The 24,370-nt window shown below is 41.1% G+C and overlaps 2 protein-coding genes across 2 annotated transcripts; one reads left to right on the forward strand and one right to left on the reverse strand.

Moving 5' to 3' along the window:
- The first annotated feature begins 10,798 nt into the window (after positions 1-10,798).
- Positions 10,799-15,338, forward strand: LOC124674418 (probable glutathione peroxidase 4). The gene is made up of 6 exons (XM_047210468.1): positions 10,799-10,924; positions 11,014-11,090; positions 11,200-11,261; positions 13,924-14,042; positions 14,650-14,817; positions 14,886-15,338. The coding sequence occupies exons 1-6, from the start codon at positions 10,871-10,873 to the stop codon at positions 15,057-15,059; spliced, it is 654 nt and encodes a 217-aa protein (XP_047066424.1). The 5' UTR covers positions 10,799-10,870; the 3' UTR covers positions 15,060-15,338.
- Positions 15,339-15,648: 310 nt separating this feature from the next.
- On the reverse strand, positions 15,649-19,672 carry LOC124676556 (rhomboid-like protein 19). The gene is made up of 8 exons (XM_047212600.1): positions 19,480-19,672; positions 19,142-19,266; positions 18,757-18,817; positions 18,041-18,207; positions 17,473-17,584; positions 17,170-17,372; positions 16,501-16,620; positions 15,649-16,100 (listed from the first exon to the last, which is right to left on the reverse strand). Exons 1-8 carry the CDS (start codon positions 19,507-19,509, stop codon positions 15,995-15,997), a joined length of 924 nt encoding a protein of 307 aa, XP_047068556.1. The 5' UTR covers positions 19,510-19,672; the 3' UTR covers positions 15,649-15,994.
- Positions 19,673-24,370: the final 4,698 nt, after the last annotated feature.

Consider the following 24,370-nt stretch of genomic DNA (forward strand, 5'->3'; position numbering starts at 1 on the left):
AAAGGTCTTCCGTGACTTCATTGGAGCTTGTTTATCATTTCATATTATTCAATCCACATAAGTGAAGAGCAATAATGACGGTCACGACAATTCGAATTATGGTGAGAGGCTGGTATGAACTCTATTTGTTTTCATTTTTGTACATATATACTCATTTATGTGGACATGCTTAGTTTGTTTATGTAAGGTGTATGCTACTTAATGATGCTCAGTAGTTTATGCTCTCTCATGATTAGTTCTAATTTACTAATATTATGTAACACGTCATATAGATATTTGCTTGCATTGCTCTATTCATATAACAGTATGACATTATGGTATCCTCCTCTAAATGTTTCATTCAAACCGACTTGGCACATGCTCAAGCATGCATGAGACTAAAATAAAAGTCATTTAAGGCTCGATGATTTATCTTGACTCGGAGTTCTTGTATTACTTTTATGCTTCCGTTAATTTTATTCGTCGCAAGCATGATTATGACAGTTACTGCTTTCTTGATTGTCGCTTCCCAGTCTATTGCTAGCCTTCACTTGTACTGAGTATGAGCTCTACTCGTGCATCCAACTACTAAAACCCAAAGAGTCAATTGTGTCCACCATACATACCTATATGTGGTATTTCGCCGCCACTCCAAAGTGAATTGCTTGTTTTGTTTATTTATAGCTCATGGGAAAGTAGTCTAAAAACTATTGTGGTAAGTATTATGTCTTATGCATTTCAGTTCTTATAAGTTGCTTGTTGTGTGATAACCATGCTATCATGGGGAACACCATCAATATACCCGTCAACACCCGGATTTTTAAGTCCAGATGCCTATTATGCCATACATCGCAATCCCAGGAAGATTTTTTTGCGAGACATAATAAGTTCATATCACAGCACATCATTCATTACAACTCCGTAATAGTCTTACATAAAAAGGATCACATGATCCAGTCTCATTACAACAATTGATCTAATGATCAAATACATAACACATAGCGGAGGTACGCAGTAGAGTCCATCTATTCCACAGGCAACTTTTGACGTCAGGAGTAGTCCTAGTTATCGTAGACGTCCTGCTGTCCGTCTTCCTAGTTGTGGTGCTCCTCTTCATAGTCTGGCCATTTGAATAGCCAGGGACAAAGCGATGAGTACTTTAAAGTACTCGCAAACTAATCCTAGTGTAAGCACTATCAACTATATCAATGGGATTCTAAGCTCTAAGTTCATTTGCATAAAGCCAGTTTTATTTCATAAGCATTTAGTAATCAAAATACTCTTCATTTTCCTAACTTAACTCAAGTGGGAACATTAGTGTCATTCCCACAACTTTGTTGTGATTCAAAAGTCAAAGTCACATTTCACTTTCAAGTCACAAGTCACTAGTCACATATCATATTTTGAAAAGTTCTGATGACGGAACAGTATGGCCTTTCCAACTATCCATAACCGCGGATGCGGCTATTCGAATAGGTATACACTCTGTAGAGGTCGTACACTTGTGCCACAATAATTGCAGTAATCCGTCAGGGGTAACTGGCCCTGATTTATCACACTCAGTGCACGGACTACCGATCATAACCTTTCATTTACATACCCTAGTATAGGCACCTCTCCCCATGAGCTTGGCCTCCCAGTGAGGGCAAACCGCCATCCTGGGAACTGCACAGGGCTTGGGTCGGACATTCACCTCATTTCACGTCATTTCACTTTCAACGGAGGCAGCCTCGGCATAACCCCTATGACGCTTGTTCAGAGGGAACCCATACTAAGATACATAAGTTTCCAGTTAAGCCTTACCCAGATTCAGGTATTGTGGGGGTACTTAAGAATTGGAATGGTATCACATCCAAACCCAACCATCAGTTTTTGGTAAAATTCACCATGTCATTCACAAGTCATATTCACCTTCAAAAGCTTTCAATAGAATGACTCATCATTCCAAGGTTTTCAAAGTCATTTGATTCACATGTTTCCCATCTAGAGTAGTCAATTTTAGTTTAGCACTAGCAACTAGTCATGAGGGGTGCTAACTAGCTTGTAGCTCTCTAGGCTATCTTTGATACTCTTGTAAAACTTCATAATCTAGACCAAAGTGAACTATGAACACAAAAGACTTTGATAAACCAAAGTAAAACTTGCAAGAATAAAACTTGGGATTGGATCCTTAAACACAAAATAATATTGGAATGATGCCTTGCTCTAGTAGAGCTTTGCATTAGGGTAGCTTGCAAGAGTATAGCTTGCCTTGATCGGTACAGTGATCAAAGCTTTCTTCTTCTTCTTCTTGGTAGAAGACCTCCTCCTCCCGGTAGTCTTCGGTACTAGCGTCTCTAAACGGATACGAGGTAACAAACATCAATCAATACTTCAGTAGACTAGTTAGCCCTAATGGCACACTCTATATGATCTAGCATCATCCCAAATATCACTCACATAACACTAGGGTTTTCTTCTTTAGTGTGTGGAAAATAAATTCCTCTTATTGAAATATGGATTAGGGTTTCTATTTATTTCCTTTGGAGAAATAATTTCCTCTCATTAAATCTTATTAAGATTTAATCTCCTCAATTAATAAGTTTGAGATCATGTTGACCAAGGTCAACACTTCACATTTATCATTTGGGAAAATTATTTAAATGAAGTATTACACCTCATGCAATTTAAACACTACTATTGAACAATTTAATATCATCAAGTAATTGAATATGAGTTTCTGTATAACAAGGTTATTTCCTCATACTGAATTACTTGAGACAATGATTTAAATGGTATGCTACATCCCATAGAATTTAAATACTATTTTTGAAATAATTTAAATGAGCTAGAAATGACTACATGGTCATTATTTGAATCTAGCCCATGATCTTTTGAAACAACCATGTCATTTTTTTACATATTCATGTATAGTAAGTGAAATGTGAATTATAGGAGTTGGAATCAACTCAAAATCATTTATGGTTGATTTTTAATAAATCATTGAAGTTTGAAAAGTTACTGCCTTGTTATTTTTACTACATGAGTTCTACAATGAATATAAAGTTGGAACCAGTGGGGTTTGATAGATCCTTTCACAAGCTTTCCAACAATATAAAATTCATCAAATTTGGCTCAGTAGATTTAAAGTTATTCAATTTCTAGCAAAGCACCAGTATTGAATTTGTGTTAAAATCAATTTAAACGAATTCAAATTCGTGGGCTGCGTGGGAAAAGGAATTGGGCCAGGAGAGGAAAAAACAAAATGGGGTCCACCTGTCAGTGACGCTTAAACCCGAAGCGGTAAGGGAGAGAGGGGGCCGTAGGATTAGATCCTGATAGGACGGCGCACGAGCGTCGTCGTCTCCGGCGAGAGCCATGGTTACGGGCGGCGAGCCTAGGGGGTCGGCGAGCTCACTGGTGGCCGGCGAGGGTAGGCGTTGACGCAGGGCGACGTTGCGGAGGATGAGGAAGCTCCAGGTACTGGCGGCGCAGCCGGAGGTGGCTCCAATCGACGACTTCGTCTGCGGCGGCTCCGCGGACTCCGGCGAGAAATTGACTTGCTACCGGTGGGAATGTGGAGAGGGAGAGGGTCGAGGAGAGTCAGGGATGAGAGGGGAGTGAGGTGGTGTGAGGTTTGGAGGCTGGGGCGCCCTCCTTTTATAGATGTGAGGAGGTGCTGCGGAGTGGGCCCGGGTCGTCCATGGCGACGTCGTTCTGGGCGGTGAAGGGGCAAGGCGAGGTGAGCGTGAGGTTTCAGGCATCATGGCGATGCTCGAGGGCATGCTGTCTTGGAGAAAAGGGGACAGGAGCGTGCGGGCGACGTCGTCGTCCGTGCGGTACTACGGCGGAGATCGGCGATCATGGCGATGGCGACAGGGCTTCCCCATCCCAATGGTCATGTCCAGGAGCTAGCTGGTGCGTAGGGGAGTGCGCGCACTGAAGGAGAGAGAGAGGGGAGGACGGACGCGACAGCACGAAGGCGTGCACTGGCGCGTCCAGTGACATGTCTGGGCGCACTCTGGCGTGTCCTGGGCGTCCTGGGCACGTCACGTTCTGGTCGTTGCCGTGCTCTTCCTCGGCCAGGGAGGGTACATGCGTGCTCTGGAGTGTGAGGTGAGCCTCGTTGACACGGTGAGGGTGACCAGAGAGGGCAGGTGAGGTGGAGTGGCATGGTGATGTCAAAGGTGCTCGGCATGGTGAGGTTTTGATCATTTCTCTCCATGTACTGTGGTACCAAAGCTTGGCAGTGTCTACTGGGGATAAGAGGAAGTCAATGATGACAAGAGTGGGGCTAGTTTAGTCTAAAATTCAGTGGGTATTAGAGAGTATGATCAAAGTCAATAAGTGCACACCAGGTGTTTGTGTTAATGGCCGCAAGAGAATTATTTTTTAATTTTGCAAAAATATTTTATGGAGATGGTTCAAATAATGTTTGACACACAATGGTGGTGTTGGTGGGCAAAATGGATAAAGTTTTGAAAATTCCGAAATGGGTAGGATCTAGAATCTGTTTCAATGTTGCATTTTGGCTTGATCAAAATAAGCAATTGAGAAAGGATTTGCTATGTTGGTCTTTACCAAAGTTGTTCATCTTGATGAGGTCTTGGAGGAGGTGAAAGAGTTGAGAGACTTTGGTTTAGAAAACTCTTAATACAGCGGATCAAAGAGGGTAAGATGTTAAAATTGCCACATGTGACCATTATCACATGTAACTTGGTTTTGCTATTTCCTTTGATTGGATTTGTGTTTCTTTGATTCAAAAGTTGTTATTTAGTGTTTAATTATGTTTCTAAACCATTGGCACAAAGTAAAATGGCCTAGGTTAAATATTTGCAAAAATGGCCATAGCCTCATATGTGGTGTTGTTCTCATTTTCTCATTTTCTTCTTTGCTTCTCTTTGATCCAAAAGATCAAGGTTTTGGGTTGCTTGAGGGTTAGGTTTAGTTTCATAAAGGTTCACCATCATTTTGGGTAAAGTGAAAAGGGCATAGACCAAGATTTGCAAATATGGCTATTTGCTCACATAGGCTTTCTCTTTTATTTTGTTTTCATTTTGTTTTGTTTCGTGTTGACCTCAAAGAGCAAGGTTTAGGGTTTTAGGAACATGTTCATCACTTCAACAAACAATCATGGAAAAGATCACATCCTACATGTTTGAGCACTATGCACATAAGAGAAAGTAAACCAAATTTTTTGTTGGCTCCAATTTTTGAAATAAGTGAAATTCATTTTCTTCTTTGTTTTAAAATTTGGGATGTTACAATACCCTTGCTGAATATCGTGTGAATTACTATGCATGCTCATCGTGTTTGAAGTAAGGGAGATTTACCATGAGTTGCAAAGATTGGAGTATGCATATTATTAGAGAGAAGCATTGGCTGCCAACTAAAGCCATGTTCACATGGTGAAAGTTTCAGTTGGAGAAAAGTCCAAATATCTGTTATCCTTGTCTTCCCGGTATGGATGTCCAAAAAGTTGAGATTTATCAAAATTGAGAAATCAAATGAGATTCATCTCCTAGGACCTTTGTACAGGAGGCAAGGAGGTACCCCTTTGTGACACTTGGTTGAAACATATGTATGGGATGAAAAATCCATGGAAATCCAAGCTAATTAGGACAAGGTGTGAGCACTGTTAGTATATTATGCACGAGGCGAGCAACTTATAGGAAGTGTTATGCATGAGTTATATTATTTATCACTACCGTTGACATGAGTTGCACTTCTCCAAATATATATTTTCAACACTCCTATTGCATTCAAAATGAAAAGCTCTAGCACATGAGCAATCTTACTTCCCTTTGCACATGGACAATCTTATACTTTTATGTTGAGTCACCATCCGTTCTTCGAGCATATTCTTGAAAACATAGCTATCATTCTTAGTTTAACATGCTTGTCCCGGAATAAGATTAATTGTGGTATAACTGTGATGCTTGAATCTTTCGATATTTTTACTTCTAGTTTTCTCTTGAATTTCAGAGGTGCCCCGACATTTATGTTTTGCTCCACAAATAGGGCAAGCGAGATACCACTTTATCAAATCATATTATGAACATTGCAATCTTGCAGATGCTTATGTTTCATGTTGCTCATTATTGTGTTGGTATCCTTTCATAACTTGCATGACTATTGAGTATTCTTAGTTGCATGCTTCTTATTATGAATTACCTGAGCATTTGATCATGTAGTGATAATATATACATCATATGAAGCAAATAGGTTCGTGAAAGTTTCTTTTATCGCACTCAGTTGTCACTGAATTGCTTGAGGACAAGCAATAAGCTAAGCTTGGGGGAGTTGATACGTCCAAAATGTATCCACTTTCCCGAACACTTTTGCTGTTATTTGCCCTCTATCTTGTGTGTTTTGAATCAACTAACGCGGACTAACACTGTTTTCAGCAGAATTGCTCCGGTGTCTCGTTTTTGTGCAGAAATCCAACTTTCGGGAAAATTCCCAAAAAATATAGAAAAAACTAATATTTCACCTGAAGACTCCCAGAGAAAGAAGACGAGACGGAGGAGGCACGAGGGGCCCACACCCACCCTTGGCGCGGGCCAGGCCTTGGCCGCACCAAGGGGTGGTCTGGACGCCTCGACCACCCCTTCGACCTCTCATTCGCACTATAAGAAGCCACTGGACCTAAAAACCGAGGGGAGTTCGACGTTTTTCCAGAAATAGTTCCGCTGCTCCACCGCCACTAGAAACCCCAATCCGGGGACCAGAAGCTCCGTTCTGGCACCCTGCCAGGACGGGGATTTGAGGAGATCATCGCCATCGCCATCACCGACGCCTCTCCATCAACCATCCATGATTCCCCCATCCATGTGTGAGTAATTCCCCATTGTAGGGTGTAGGGGATGGTAGGGATTGGATGAGATTGGTCATGTAATAGCTATAAGATTGTTATGGGCATAGTGTCTAGTATCTGTTGTTAGTATTTTTGACATTGTTGCAACTTGCTATGCTTAATGCTTATCACTTTGGGCCCGAGTGCCATGATGTCAGATCTGAACATGTTATTGATTCATGAGGATAATTATTGGTTTTTTATCATATCTGCAAGTTGTATACACATATTATTGTCCGGAAACCGAGGCCCCAAAGTGACGTTTAATTGGGATAACCGGAGGGGATGACTATGATGTGAGGATCACGTGTGTTCACGGAGTGTTAATACTTTGCTCCGGTACTCTATTAAAAGGAGTACCTTAATACCAGTAGTTTTCCTTGAGGCCCCGCTACAACGGGCTGGTAGGACAAAAGATGTTGTGCAAGTTTCTCATTGCGAGCACACATGACTAAATAGGAACATACGCCTATGGTTATATTATGCTAGGATGCTTTTATAATTATTACTTGCAATGCCTATGTCTTTCTATTGCATGGACTCTCTCATTCATGCAGCGCCCGTTCATCCATCCCTGTGCCTACAATATTTTAATCATGTTGTCTACTGCAATCATCGCTACTGCTGTTTTTATTTCGCTACTGCTGTTACTTCACTACTCCCACTGCCAAACTGTTACTACTGATAAACTGTTGCGAGCAAGTCTATTTTCAGGTGCAGGTGAATTGACAACTCACTTGTTAAAGCTTATAAATATTCTTTGGCTCCCCTTGTGTCGAATCAATAAATTTGGGTTTTACTTCCCTCGAAGACTGTTGCGATCCCCTATACTTGTGAGTCATCACACCTTGCCTTCCATAGTGCAATATTTGAATCATTTGCCAATGAAGAAGAAAAACCAAAACATGCTTCATACATTGGGTCACACGACATGTAAAGGGACTGTCCGCAAACTAAGTCTAGTGTGCAAGGAATATAGCACACACGACTAAGTTTGAGGGCAACATATTGCCTTCTATAGTGACATATTTGAATCATTAGCCAATGCATAATTGATGTACATGGTTGCATAACACCACTGAAGAAGCAGAAACATGCAAAGCAATGTAACATATACTTCATAGTATGAGGACATATGGAAGATATCTTTGATCAGAACAAATGACATGGTCATGTTCAGTCATGCCATATGTTTAGATCAATCATCTCATACATTGTATGATCCCTGGATATAATCATTGGCCTAGTTCAGTCACAAACAACACAAGTACCGGTTCAAATAGAGGGTAGAGTACATTACAGATGCTACTTAATGTACATTACAAATTCTACTTAGTGCATATTACAAATGATACTTAGTTCAACAATTAGCAGAATCTCCTATATTACATCTCTAACACATTCATCACTCATCACAAATAGCCCTACTCCTCTTGAGCTTTTTCTTGCTTTGGAAATTCAGTTTGAGCAGATCGTATATGTGATACTCTAACTTTCTCTTTTTATCTTTAAGACCATGTTTTTCGGCCAGCAACACCTTTCTTTCTGCTTCCCATTCATGTTTCTTAGACCTCATAATTTGTGCTTGAGTTCTCCGCATATTCTTGAGCATAACAACATCATTCTTCAACTCATCCAGCTTGTCTTGCTCTCGGGTCTGAACAGACTAGAGCTACTCAGCTTATCTTTGGCACAACAATCATAACATGCAAAACCCCAGCAGAAAAAATCCTTTCCCGCTTTGCATGTACAATAAAATCATACATTTTGACCAATCTCAGTCTGAACAAACTAGGGATATGTGGTAGTTTAAGGATATTGAGCCATCAAAATAACAAAAATGAGATTGATTCGACAAGTCTCTCTAAAGTTTGATTTATAAAAGGTAGAGGATAATGGTCCTTTATAGTTTCTTTGTTTATTTTTCTAAAATCGATACACGTTCTATATCCTACAGTTGGTCTAACATGAATCAGTTCTTGATTTTCATCTGGTTCAACAATAAATCCTCCTTTCTTAGCAACACAATAAACTCGGCTAACCCAATCACTTTCTTTCACAAGGTAAATAATGTCATCATCTAATAACTATATTATCTCTTTTCTTACCTCTTCATTCATTTGAGGTTTTAGTTTCCTTTGGAAATATGCTACTGGTTTGGCTCCTTTTCTAGCAATATTCGATGAGTGGCTATAGTGTGGTTTATCCCTTAAGATTGGCTACTGAACACCCAAAAAAGTCTTGCGGTGCTTGCTCAAGATCACCACGAGTCTGATTCTCTCTTCCTCTAAAAGGTCAATACTATAAATGGTACAATAATTTTTCTATGTATGCTATATTGTAATGCACCAATATTACATATTCCTGCAATGTTAGATTAGTTAGCCTAAAACGTTAGGTGTATTCTAGAAAAATGTTGCAAAACTACATAGCTTTTTTTTAAAATGCTACATGTCCATTAAAAATATTACACTGAGACTTTTTTCCAGCGAAACCGGCTGTACCTACAACTGCATGGCTAACGTTTGCGTAAAAATAAAGCTGACCAACATAATCTTTCATGTAAAAGGATTTGCACTGTAGGAGTAATAAAAAGTTGCACAACACTATTTTCTCCTCCCCTACTCTCGCTCTACTACAATACCCCTTGAGGGGCTCTCCACTTTGATCGAGCCGCCGACAGCTGCTCCGTCGGATTAGCTGGCCGGAGCTGGCCTAGGTTGGCGTCGGAGTAGTTTAGGGCTTAGATCTATAGGTGTTCTTTGTTTTTCGGCGCTTGCCGGAGTTTGGGCGTTTTCCCTGTAGAGGAGGCGGAGCTCTGGGTCCTGGCCACTGGATTCATGGCGTTTTTACGGTTTATGCTTCCGTGCTGCTGCTTCTTTGGTTGAAGCACAACTTCGTAAGTGGCAACGCCGCCTTGAAGAATAAAGTTGTGGCTCCAAGATCTCTTCTGCTCGGATCTGGCTACGATTTGGATGAGGTCTCAACCGACCGTGGTGGCGAGGGGGAGCGTTGTTTAGGAATAGGAAGGTGTTCTATTGCTTCTCCCCTGGCCGGCCGTGGTGGCGAGGAGGTGGTGAGGAACGGTGCGTCGTTTTTGGATCTGGGAGCTAGATCTTGTTCTTCCCGTTGATGCTGCTCTCGTTCCAGGAGCTCTCGGTTGTTGTCTTCCCTAGCTTGCCATGGTGGCAAGGAGGGATTCGACGGCATCATGGCTTTTCTTGCTGAGCTGCCTCGACATCTACCTGAGTGGTGATATGGATCGTTGCTCTGCAAGATCCTTGGAGCAGAACACATGGCGTCGCTGTTCCGCGTCGTGATCCTTGGTCGGAAGGGCGACCCGATCTCAACCTCCATCATGGAGGCCTTCTTCGAATATCTGCCTCGGAGCTCGACGACGTGCTATCTCCAAGTGGTTCGTCCCCGGTGACAGTTCATCGACCGACAACAAAGATTCTTCACCGGAACACGGCTTTCGAGCACTCAACCCTCGAATCTCGGCGGCGACGCCTTGAAATCACCGACGACTCTCAGGCACTGGATTGCTTTTTATGTTTTTGTGCTAGAGTGTTTTCTATAAATGTGGAGGCTCTTATCTCAAATTTCTTGGTTCTTCGTGCGGATGATGCAAAAGGCCAGTCTGTAATTTGTACGCGCACGTGGTTAATGGATCTCTTAGGGTCTTTCTAGGCTTGTTCAAAAAATATAAAATAAAAAGCTGGCGTTTAAATCAGAACCTACCCCAAATCCAAACTTTGATGTTTTGCCGTCCCATAAATGCTGTCGAGGGCCCACGTGATGAAAAGGTCATTCACATTTGCTTGCCGGACTCGTCGGGAACTTGGACGGGGACAGCCGGACAGCCTGTGCCACTGCTGCACGGGACCCACCGCCAGCATCAATTCATGATCCCGACACACCTCCGCTCCTATAAGTTGGCGCATCAAACACACACACGGAAATCTCCTCTCTCTCTCTCCTCTCGCTCCCTCTAATAAACGCGATAAAAATCGACCAAGGATTCGGGAGGACTTCCGCCGTCGGGGAGGGGAAGAGATGGGGGCGGCCGAATCCGTGCCGGAGACCTCGCTACACGAATTCACCGTCAAGGTACCAAGGATCTCCCTCGCGGAATCCCCGCACGATTTCTTCTTCTCCTTCTTCTCCAATTCATTTGGGGGGAATTTTTTTGGGAGCAGGATTGCAACGGGAAGGAGGTGTGCCTGGAGACGTACAAGGGGAAGGTCCTCCTCGTCGTCAACGTCGCCTCCAAATGGTCCGTACCCGTCTCCTCCTCTCCGTGGCTGGCAGTTTCGCACCAATTCTCTGCTTCGTGTTGGCGTGTCGGGTACTGAAACTTGTTTTCTGTGATGTGATGCCAACAGCGGGTTCACGGAGACCAATTACACGCAGCTCACGGAGCTTTATCAGAAGTACAGGGAGAAAGGTCAGCTTTCCCTTTCTGGTTTATTTCATGTACCTTCTAGATTATGCCCAAACAACCAGAGGAAGATGCGTGATACCGATGCTTGTCGAAATCATAGGATGTAATTTTTCTGGAAGAAGTGGACTTGGAATCAATTGGTAGATGCTATAAAGGAATAAATAACGGGCTTCTTAGCTTCCCTTCTGTGACAAGTGTCATTTTAGCTTTAGCTTTGGTATAACACAAACGTCGCACCAAAGCATAGGAAGTGCATGACCCATAGTAAATGTATACAAGTCCACCTTGGTAATTGTCCCGTGTCTTTTATTTTCTGTAATACCGACAGTCACATAGATATTCTGCATCCAGTGGTATGTTGGAAACTGAAACATCCATTTCTTACAACTTCCCCGAGGAGAATATAATTGGCACTTTAACTGATCCAGTCTGAACACTTTCTAATGGAACATTTGGATATTTAACTTGGTAGAGAGTTTTTGGAACTAAGCCAAGGGTTTGAGAAATCTCAAACGATTCATTTCCCAGTATGTTGAACTATTGAATTGCTTCCACTAATATATGCTAGAAGTTTGCTTTCTTGTGGGGTTTTCCCTGCAAAAAAAACACAAAAGCTTTGCATCTCGCTGCACTGATAGAAAGAAGTTATAATCCAACACCCAAAAGAAGTCTAGCATCCCCTTAAGGTTAAGAAAGCCAAAATTAACTCAGTAAAAAAATCGAGGTCTTTGGTTCCTGCTAGGCTGATGAGGGAGCCCTGACTTCATAATGTCAACAAGCAGGGGACTAACTGGCTGGGTGTCTTAGAAGATGCATGCACTCCACTGCTGTCATGTTGTGAGCTGCATTAAAGAAGATAAAGCCTTCCGCTGCTCAATGGGCATTCTACCGAACCATATCTGACCACAGATCGGTGAAGTCTTTGCCAGCAGTGTGATCGGTAAAGGAATAAATAACGGGCTTCGTAGCTTACTTTCTGTGAGAAGTGTGATTTTAGCTTTAGCTTTGGTGTAACACAAACGTCACACCAAAGCATAGGAAGTGCATGACCCATAATAAATGTATACAAGTCCACCTTGGTAATTGTCCTGTGTCTTTTATTTTCTGTAGTACCGACAGTCACATAAAATATTCTGCATCCAGTGGTATGTTGGAAACTGAATCATCCATTTTTTACAACTCCCCTGAGGAGAATATAGTTTGGCACTTCAACTGATGCAGTCTGAACACTTTCTAATGGAACATTTGGATATCTGGCTTCGTAGAGGCTTTTTGGAACTAAGCCAAGGGTTTGAGAAATCCCAAGGGATTCATTTTCCAGTATGTTGAACTATTGGATTATTTCCACTAATATATCCTAGAGGTTTGCTTTCGTGAGGGTTTTTCCCTGCAAAAAAACACAAAAGCTTTGCATCTCGATGCACTGATAGAAAGGAGTTATTATCACACACCCAAAAGAAGTCTAGCATCCCCTTAAGGTTAAGAAAGCCAAAATTAACTCAGTAAAAAAAATCGAGGTCTTTGGTTCCTGGCTTCCTGCTAGGCCGATGAGTGAGCCAGCCAGCCAGGGGACTAACCGGCTGGGTGTCTTAAAAGATGCAGGCGCTCCACTGCTTTCATGTCCTCCGTGTTGTGAGCTGCGTTAAAGAAGATAAAGCCTACTGCTGCTCAATGGGCATTCTACCAAACCATATCAAACCACAGATCGGTGTAGTCTTTGCCAGCAGCCGAGTGGCTTCCCCTAATTTCCTTTATAAGGCCTAAAAGTTAAGCGAAGCATGGCAGTTTGCTCTTCCCACTTATCGTGGTGATCTAGCTGCTTACACTCAGTGGTTTGATGATGATGCTCCATGCTGCTGCTGTTCTCACTTCCAGTGTTGTACCTCAGTTTGCCTCTGAGTTTATGGGCCTCGGTACTGTCTCCGAGATGTGGACTCATCTTCGCCAGCGCTATCAGCCCTTTGGTGATGCTCTCTACTTGTCTGTGCTCCGCAGAGAGCTCTGCTATCTGGCTCGCCAGCCCGACTCTCTTCGCTGATACCATGTTATGAACCATGTTATGATGCGACTTGTATTACCAGGGGGGGGGGGGGGCAAAGGCCACAATATATAGTACAAAAGACTTGAGGCATAAGAATAGTAAGCCTAGACAAGTACGGACTCATAGAAACCTAGACCAATACTAATACTCCTTAACAGCTACCACCCACGTGATACATAATTCTGGTCAATGGAAGTGCTCATCGTCAAATGGCCCTTCATATTTTCATCTATGAATAGAATAAATTGCTGCCATTGCATGAACTTCCATTCTTAAATGATTATAGCATGCCAAGCATTTCTTGTGAAGTTCAAGTAAGTATGTAAATTTATATGTGGGTACTGATGTACTGTTATGAAGAATAAATCTTCTAGAACTTAACGGAAACTTATAGGGACAGATTGATAGTCCTGAATTCAGCAGTACTAAGCTCATTTACACACTTTCATCAAATATTACTCTCTGTGAGTTCAGCATATAGGTAGCGAATGAATTACCTCTTACTGTGCTAAATAAGACAATTTGGTTTGATTTGGCTGTCAGTCTATTGCACTTAAGCTGTTGTATAGTTTATTGATCTTCTTGGATAGGATGAAAACTAATCTTTGCTTCCAAAACGGCCAGACTTTGAGATCTTAGCATTCCCCTGCAACCAATTCTTGCGACAAGAGCCAGGCAGTGACCAGCAGATAAAAGACTTTGCTTGCACAAGATTCAAAGCTGAATATCCAGTTTTTCAGAAGGTAAGAACCATGCCTGACCTGCTTGACTGTCAAGAAGCTTCTCATATTTTTCCACTATTGAAGCTCTCTTGGTAATTAGAACATACTCTCTCTGTATACCAAACTAATTGAAGTTCTAGTTTTGTCCTAAGTACAACATCTCTTTGACCAAGTCTACAGAAAAATGTGTGAATATCTATAACTTCAAATATACACATAGGACAAAATATTTTCTACGATGAATGTAACAAAATTAATTTGGTGTTGTAGATGTTGATTTCATAAAATTGGTCAAACTTGAAGAAGTTTGACTTAGGACAAAGCGAGAACTTTAATTAATTTGGAGCAGAGGGAGTATATGGGACAGGTCATGCCTAATGGTTTAAGACATAGCAAGTTCGGATTTGAGTTCATGTGGCAGAGCCAAAAATTAAACATGGATATGAATTGTTTTGTTGCTTCCACTAACTAGGCAATGTTTAAGTTGCTTTTGCAAAATGTGAGTTTGGATATATTAGGTTAGAGTTTCTTGGTTTGGGATATTATCAATAGCCATCACCTAAGCATAATTAATTGCATAACTGTTGTTTATTGGGAAAAGGCTCAATATTTGACTTTGAATTTGCAGGTGCGTGTGAATGGCCCAGATGCGGCACCGCTTTACAAGTTTTTGAAAGCTAGCAAACCTGGTTTGTTTGGTTCAAGAATCAAGTGGAACTTTACCAAGTTTCTTGTTGATAAGAACGGAAAAGTCATAAACAGATATGCAACTGCGACTACTCCGTTTTCATTTGAGGTATTTTCCCCCTCCCTCCCTTTCGTATCTTGTACTTTTTTTCTTACACATTAGTTTCAAATTTGCAGAAAGACATCCAGAAGGCGCTTGAGGGGGAACATATTCCTGCCCGCTCCGGCTCGCAGAAGGCACCTGAGGGGGAAAATATTCCCGCCCGCTCCGACTCGCAGAAGGCGCCTGAGGGGGAAAATATTCCCGCCCGCTCCGACTCGCAGAAGGCGCTTGAGGGGGAACAGAAGTAGGCTCTTGCAGAAGTATATCATTGTAATATCTAGGCCTCTCCCTGGCAGTGAACTAATGTAATATTTCCATCGGTATGAACTTTATGCTTACATATTTGTGATTTTTGTTTATGTACATGTAGGAAGCTACGTAGACACCAATTTGTTTGTACCGATATCCCCTGACTTGTCCATACCGGTATCCTGTGGCTTGTCCTTTTCTTTTTCATTCGTTGAGGAAGTTGAGACACTGAATGACTAATTATATACAGTTAATGTGAGTTTTGTGTTTGTGCTCTATTCATGTTCCAAGTAATGCTTCATAACCATGCTGCTGGACCGCCTGGCTGTTTTGGATGCTTTATTCTTTTCAGAATCTGGTGGATAGAGCATATTGCATGGCCATATAGTGATTATCAATATGAATCTTTCAACGCCTGTGATCAGGTCCTGAAACTATGTCAAGACGGTTTTAGGTCAGATAGCATAACATCACATAGAAAGGGGACTTTAACATAGTTTAGGTCAGACAGCATATGCCATAGGATAACTTGAGGCAGAGAACATAAGAAATACTGTATAAAATCCTTGGGGCAATGATGATGCCCAGGTTTCTGAACTGAAGAGAAGGAACATTTGGACACAACTGTTAGCTGTTTTGCAACAATTGGTTCTATCAACTTCTCAAGCACCCCAAAAGGGAATGCCAAGTAAAAAACAGCTTCTTCCGTCAAGGAAGATATAACATCACTAGCTAAAGTTTTTCATTACTCTACAGTCTACAGGACAACTAATAGTCCAGTAGAAAAAATTGCAAGATATGGCTCGCTACACAATGCGATTGCATGTGAGTCAGCAAAAGAGAAGAAAGCATGAGATTTGATACACCAGTTCACCAACCCATAAAAGAATCTCCAGGATAAAGCTGCACCAACCGCGAATACAGGTGGAATGCCTCAGACTTTAGTAGAAGCATCTTCCTGCAGGGGCGCGACCTCAGAGCTCTTGATCGCGGCCAGCTTTTCCGCCAACCTTTGCTCCAATGCCCTCTGACCCCTTTCTCTGCAGTGAAAAAAACAAGCAGTCAAACAGCCAGTTGAACGGGATTGAGCATTGCAACCATGTTCGTGACCTACAGGGTAGCTTAATTGATACTTAAACACAAAACACCAACAACTTAGTGGGCAATACACAGGAGTTAGTTGCTTGGGAGCTCCACACTGGAGCACATCATTTTAACTAGGTGTAGGGGGGGAGACAAATTACAGAATTTAGTAGTTGTTATATCCTCGATAAGCAACAGAAGGGGTATAAAACTATAATTCCTAAGTTTGTACACACGCAGTTCCATAAAAGCAACAGTGAATGCTCACAGTTGCAAATAGTTGCACACTTTGACTACATACATAGGAGGATCAATAATATTATTGAAAAAGGAGGATCAATAATAGGGAACTCATACCTCCTCCGGTTTGCCATAATGGAGTCTGAGCCAGGCAATAGTTCATCCAATGCATCTTTGGCTTCAGATCGTCCACAAAGAAGCTTATAAGAAATGGAAGCTATTGGGTCCAAAATTGGCCTGCAAGTTTTGATAGATCAACAAGTATGTTTTACAGATGTGGTACAGATAGTTCTGGGTCCGAGAGATTCTTTGAAGAATAAATCATCTCAGCTCAGAAAACAGATATAGGTCAGATTATATCTTTCAGGCATCCGCCTGTATCGCTGGTTAAAAAATCTAGAATATTAGCCCTTTTATTTATAGAGAATCCAAGAAGAGATTCCTTACACCTATTTAAAGATCCCCTATTAATTCCTTTATTTTAATAAGGAAGATCACTTAGACTAGGGAGACATAACCGATGAACTGATTGCTGATTGATGGCTGTGTGCGTTATTGGGGCTAAGAGTCTCCTATAGCTTACCGAGTGGAAGGGTAATTTCTCTTGAACATTTTCAAACTTTTCTTTATCTAAATTTGTAAGTTTAGTCAAATGCTATGTTTAATCTACGTGGTATTCTAAAATATTTCAAGTATTTATGGAAATATCATGTAATCGGTTTGCACATCGTATGATTTAGAGCAAATGTACAGTTTCTAAGATCGCTAGGGCAAAGTTAGTACTACCTCAAAAATTCAGGGAAGAAGCTTGAGAATGCGAACTCATCACTTGGGTCCCCTTTTAGGCCTGCTTCCAGCCTCTTTTGGTAGTAACGCAGGTAAATCCAACTCGTGTAGATGCCAAACAGTACGATTGGAAGGTAAAACATTGACTCCTTTAGGAAGAAGCTTACAGAAACCGAGATAAATGCAACAAGAGACGGAATCCACTGAGTAAAAAAAAAAATTAGACGTCAGGAAACCCATGCGATTGCAAATAGAGAAACCAATCGGACGAAATTTCTCTCTAACAATAATTGTGGAAATCACCTTTGCTTTTATCTTCAGCAGAAAAAGATCAAGTTCCTGATCAGGTATAATTTGCTTGATGCCCACCAGGAATCCTGAAAGTACTCCATAGAATCCAGAAAGAGGTGTGTAACTGCAGAATGAAATGGATGCTAATGTCAAGATTCATGGGTAACCAAGTATGGCAAGTAAATCAGTAATAAAATAACATGAAGGTTCATCATTAAAATGCCATATTGCTGCATCTCTACAAAACATTGCACGCAAAGCTAGATTCCCAGATTCTTGCATATCAGTTACGATATTATCATGAGGAACAACCGAACAAGGATAGGTAGAACCAGCATTCAAGCTTTCAAATCAACTAGCTAGGTAACACTACTCTAAGAATTCAAGCATGGGTGAACGTAGTAATCACAAATTTGTTGATCCAATCTGCACTCATGAACATATGGCATATTTACGGAACAGTTTCAAGACGCAGCACTGTTTTTTCCATTATCATGAGTGATGTTTTATTTTCTAAAATAAAGCATCAACTAATATAAGAAAGTATTTTACTGGTGAGCTGTTACAGTTGTTCACTTACAGGTAGATCTCCTGCTGTGTTAGGTAGTACAAAATGACAGCAGTTACAAAGACGCAGAATGAAGTCGAAATGTTGACAATGAAAATGAACTGTAGCAACTCCTTGGCACCCCATAAAGGCTCCAATAACTTCCCAAATAAAAGAAGACCAACTATGCTCACAATGACCTGGAATGGCGCCATTTTTGTCAGATAAGGTTGCAATTGCACTAAAGCAGTGGACAAATAATATTCAACAGATGACGTAGTGGTGTGATAAGTGTCCAGGTTAAAGAGCATACCATAACCAGCAGACTGGAAATTTCTTTAATAAAGGGAGGTGTCAAATGTCAACACACAGCATCATGACATGACATGTATTTGACATACAAATTAAGCTCAACATAATATTCTACACAAAAACTTCGTCTAGTACCATCTGCTTATATTTCCATTTCTCATTTTGTTTTTGAAGGCTTAGTTCCATAGACACAAGGTTTAGAAAACACAGATAGACGGAAGGGGATTATAACTTTGACAAATAAAACATGCTCAACAGATAATTCTACTCCAAAATTTCTTCGTTACCCTTTTCTTACATTTTCATTCCTTATTTCTTCTGAAAGGTTTAGTTCCATAACGATAATTTTAGAGAAAGCGGACGCACGAAAGATTATTAGGTACAAAATAACATATCAGAAAACATGCCCGATTATATATGAGGAGCAAAGAACCTACCCCTGGAATTGTTTGCTCAACATAACCAGCTGTCACGAGGTTCCAACCAAATGGGATCGTCCTGTAGAAATACAGATCCAGTTAATCACTAGGAAACAGTCATCCTGATTATCCATTTTCGTTTCATGAAAATGGGAACTGCAGCTATACATTTTAATTGCGACAATTCAGCTCACAGAATGGAAATTTAAATTTTCATCAAGGAGCCAAATCATATTATTGAGACTAATCACTAACTGTTGCCTTAGGCATTCAAACTGGACAGAGCATGTGCTAGTAGTACAATTTCTTGCAATGCAGGCAGCAGAACCCAGTTATTAAGAGTCGAAAAAAAAAGTTAAACTGATCTGGTGGGTTGGGGTTTTAAATAGGTTTATGTGGGCACCTGGCGGGGATGAGGGCAAGATAGGTGGCAGCTGAAGGGAACATCTGGATCGAAACGTGGCCGAGGAACAGGACGACAGCGAGGCCCTTGCATAGCTTGGTGAACCCGGTGAAGATGCCCCCCTTCTGCATTGGTGAAACCAAGCACATACCAATTAGCCGCAATCTAGTTGTCACAGCAAAGGGAATACCACGGCACACTCCTAGTATCATCCGAGAGCTCGAGGAGCACGCGCGATGGAGCCCTCCTAGGAGGGAGAGCAGGTGAAGCGGTAGACCAGCAGACGGATTTGAGAGACAGAGATCAAGATGGGATGGAGTGGTGGTGCGGCTCCATACCGGTGCTGGGGGTGAGGCGGAGTCGCTCATCGTCGATAGGCGGCGATCTTCCCTTCCCGACACCGACGGTCGCCGGTCGCCGACTGCGGCTCGGGAGGAGAACCGGTTGGCGGCCCACGGATCTAATTAAGCGGTGCAGACGCTGTCCCGCTAGCTGGTGGTACGACGGGCTCTCGAGGAGTGATCGGCGGCAATGTCTCGCCGGCGGAGGAGGTGGTGCGAACCACCCCAGCTCTCCCCTGGGTTTTTATATGGGTTCGGTTCACGCCGACTAAAACTAGTAGTGCGAGTAAGTGGTCCAGTGGACCAAGATTTGATTTGACGGTCCGTCGTGATTTCGTTGCGTCCAAACCCGATGCACTCAGGCAGTGTGCCTTCACAGTTCACGCGCTCAATCTGCGCTGTTGCATCGGGCTGGTACCGGTGGAGAACCGCCCGCCGCGATTACGAGCCACGCAGCACGCGCACTAGGGACAAAAGTTGGGCGCAATTCGTTCGTTTTAGGCCGAGCATCACAGAGCCATCAGCTCCATCGCAAACTGTTTGTAGACATAAACATGGAATGAAAAAGAGAAGCTGAGTGCTGCCACAATTATTTTTATATTCTTTGAGGAAACAAAAAGAATACAAATTTTTTGGAAACAAGAAACGAAAACAGATATTTTCGGAACCAGATACAGAGCGAACACGGTGCGGACAGAGAGGGATGCGTATGCTCGCCCGAACCAAGAGAACCCTTTAATCGTCGAAAAAAACTCAAACATTCAAACGAATCAACAAACTCGTTTCCCAATTAAATAAGGTTTAATCCCATCAACTCAATTTTAAAACATATTAGTTACATTGGCAGGCAGTGGTATTAAAAGTAAAATGAACAACTCTCCACACATTTAGCAAAAGGACAGGAAATAAAAGTTGATTAATTGATTAGTCAACATCACAAAAAAACATTTTGTACACCCATTCAAGTTCCTCTTTGCTATATTTTCTTTAGTGAGTACAACTTTTGTTGTTGTTAATAAACCACATTAAGATCTTTATTTTAAGTGGTACTTTTAGTTTCCAAAGGTATGTTTGCAAAAACCTAGTATGACCACTCATAAAGTCCACATACATAGACTTGTCGAAAACATATCGGCCGAGGAAGTCATGCGCCATGAGAATCGGTCCGGTTCATCCACGAACTGAATCTCCATTAACCTTTCAACTAAGTTCAGCCACACATGCCATTTATCTCTTGTTAAAGTTCGACAGAAATTTATATTCAGCGGCGAACATCGGAGATAGTAACTTCCTCCCGTGGCATAGCCTCTGTGGATTGAGAAATGATGGAAGGAACGATGGCGCTCATGAAGGCTTATTTAGCGACAAACTCTCCATGAACTGGCAAGATTTTCGCTGTTTCTATTTATAGTTTTGTCCATCACGGGACGTCTTAGCCAACACAAAGGCTTTTTTTTTCACCAATTCCGTATCTCGGCTCAATTAGCAGGGGTACCCAGGAAAGACGTATAGGGAGTTGCTCTTCAAAATTCCCTTTTCCCTACCGTGCTCAACAAGGGGTTTTACATCCCACACCGCCCCAATTCTCATTCGCTTGGTCGAATTCCCATAAACCAACCACACTATCGGGTTCGATTTTCAGGCCTCCGTTCTCGAACCTACCAGCAACGACATCCTCGCCATGAGTGGGTCGTTGGGTGCAAAGATACTTAAATCATCACATTTATAAAATTGCCAAACTGTTCGAGGGCTTGAGGGCCAGCCATACGAGAGTGAGTCAAATTCTGTTTTGGTTCTCGGTTTGGTTTAGGCCCCTCTCAGAGGAACGATTCGGCCATCTCCAATGCCTTACCCATTTTATACCTAAAATCAATTATAAGTAGACCAGATATAATATTTTCAAGGAACATTTGTGCAACACTTTTGCACCATACCAAAAACTGGATACCATCATTTTTTCTCTTCTACTACCTCCATTAGTGATTATAAGGCCCGCTCGAAATTCTAGCACAATTTTCACCATAAAATTAACCAACAAACTATAATTTATATTTCACTAAAATTACATTCGTTGGAAACTTTTTAAAAATATGAATCCAATAGTATAATTTATGTAACATATAATTTTACGTTAAAGTTGGGCACAAATTTCCGAGTGGGTCTTAGAATCCCGAACGGAGGTAGTATTTCTCCTCTATGGCTGCATATTTAATTTGCATTAACTAAAATTTCATGACATGATAATTAAAACTTCCATCTTTAGGCATAGCACAATTAACAACACTTTAAATCCACAATTTTGAATTTCGCATTCAAATATAAGCATGTATCCACAATCATAGTGGAGAAATCAAGCTCTCAAAAGCAAACAGTCGCTCGTTCACACCATTTCCTCCATTGCCACCCATAGTCCCTCTGAATCCTCCAAAACCTCCACAGCCACACATGAACTCTAGAATTTAATTTTTTATTTTATCATATCGAAGCGAAGAACACCAATTTAGTTTGTTTTGTTCGAGACTTCTGTTGTTTCTGCTCCCATTTCCCATCGTATTGGAGCAAGGCACAACAACAGTGCAAACCAGAGGACTTTCCGACCCTTTCACCTTTCTTCTCCGATTTTACTTTTCAATTCAGGAATCAGTATTTAATTTTGTTTAAGATTTGGGGATTGGGGAATGTAACCCACATCGTTAATTTATGCCAGTAATTAATCTCATTCGGTTAATTTATGCCGATGATGAATTGTTGAGAACAAATTTGTTCAGGGTGGGATCAGTGAACAATTGGTGTGTACAAATTTGTTATATATGATCTTTGGTACAGTTACTTCAATTCTGGATATAAGTGTGCGTGTGTGTGTGGGTGAGGGGGGGGGGGGGGGGTGTGCTCTCTCTTAAGACCGAACGAAACGAAAAGATCGGTCCCTCGATACACACGCGACACGTCCCTCGCTCGGTAGGAAATCTTCTGGTCCACTAGCTGGCGCTGCATGATGGTCCATTGGTCTTCCTTGCCCAGCCCGAAAAGTGTCCCAATCCTGCTTTGCTTAAAAAGAAGATAGATACAGGTCTGCAGCGCTACTGCTTATTTCTTGCTAGTTTTATTTTTATTTTTGCCGGAAACACATGATTTTATCATAGTAATCGTTTGTTCTTTCTGTTAAAATAGATTATATTTTTTTTTGTTGTAAATGAACCTGGAGCGAAAAAAATGTTTCTATAAACATATGGTTTTTTTGCTGTATTTGTTTATGATTTTTATTAACATATTTGGTGATTTTTGTTGTAAATCAATCTCAAACAATTTTTTTTGCTTAATTACTTAATTGTAGCATTACTTATTTTTTTAATTTTTTTGTTGTAACAGTCCGTGATTTTTGTAAATATTTATGGATTTTTTTTGTTGTTGTGAAGGAACTTAGAGAAAAAATCGTAATTTTTTTATAATAGTCCGTGCTTTTGTAAATATTTATGGGAATTTTTGTCCTGAAGGAATCTAGAGCTAAAATTGTTGTTAACCACTTATATTTGTAGCATTACTTTTTTACAAATATTGGGTTGATTTTATTGTAATGGGGTAATTTTTTGGTACACGGGGTGATGATTTTTGTTGTAATAATTTGTGTTATAGGCTAATATTTTCACGGTGGCATATTTAACGTAAATATTGGGATGGTCAGGGCCGAAGTAGTATACCCCTACACTGAAGTGGTACTGGACCGCGGGTTAATTTTAGAAAATCAGAGGTGGTAAATGCAAACATTGTTGTGGCAGTTTTTGGACGTCGGATCGGGATCTAATGGCGCAAAGAGCAACCGATTTTCTGCCCAGATCGGGCGACCGAGGGCTAGCGCTGCCCCTTAAATATGCTCCGGGGTTAGCAAGAATCTAAGGACTCCTTTAATTCATAGAATTTGTATAGGAGTTGTGTAGGATTATATATCCTATAGAAAAATTTCAGTTGTTGATTCATAGAAACATATCTTATAGGGACTAATCCTATAAAAATCTTATAGTGCCTATAGAAAAAAAATTAGATCATACCTCGTACAAAATTTCTTTGCTATAATCAAACAAACTTCACTTTTCCATGGGATTCAACTAAATATGTCATTTGATTCATATGCCTTTTCTATTTCTATAATGTTTATATCCTATATATCAAAGGAGTTGGTTGCTGTCCAGAAGAATCATCCGTTGGGAGATGATGCGAGGTAGCCGAACGCAGCAAATTTACCGGCTCCGGTAGGTACAACAGTGATGACGTCATGCTGACATCACCCATGTGTTGACCAAGTTTCTAAAAATTTGTGAAATATGTCTAAAATTTGTGAAACATGTTTGAAATTTGTGAAAAAATATTTACTATTTAAAGTATATTTCACAAAGTTTCACAAATGTTGCTCATGTGTTTATGAAACTTGTGAAACGTTTTCTACTATTCAAATATGTTTCAATTATGTTTCATTTTTGTCAAAAAGGACATAAGTAGTCTCACCAATCTCAAAGATAATCTGTGGTAGATGATACTCCTACACATACATTTGCCTTTAAAAATGAGTTTTCCCGAGGTAGCCCACATGCATAGGAGAAAAAGGACAGAGCCTGGCTATGAGGAGAGAGAGGAAGATAGATAAATAATAATGGAACTGCCTGGCACATAAATCCAGCATGTATCCCACCTAATTACATAAAGATAAAGACTAGAGTAAAGTTGGAGTGATCTCAATCTCTGCAACGTTTATCTTTGAATCGATTGAACTGTGTAGTGGGTAGATGGTAACATGGTCCATAACACCTCCAGCAGTTCCGCCCAAGCAGCCAGCCAAAACAATGCAGAGCTGCTGAAAAACAAAGAAACACCATCTCACACTAGCACACGCTGA

The sequence above is a fragment of the Lolium rigidum genome, chromosome 7 (genome assembly GCF_022539505.1).
Source record: "Lolium rigidum isolate FL_2022 chromosome 7, APGP_CSIRO_Lrig_0.1, whole genome shotgun sequence".
In the NCBI taxonomy this organism is placed as follows: Eukaryota; Viridiplantae; Streptophyta; class Magnoliopsida; order Poales; family Poaceae; genus Lolium; species Lolium rigidum.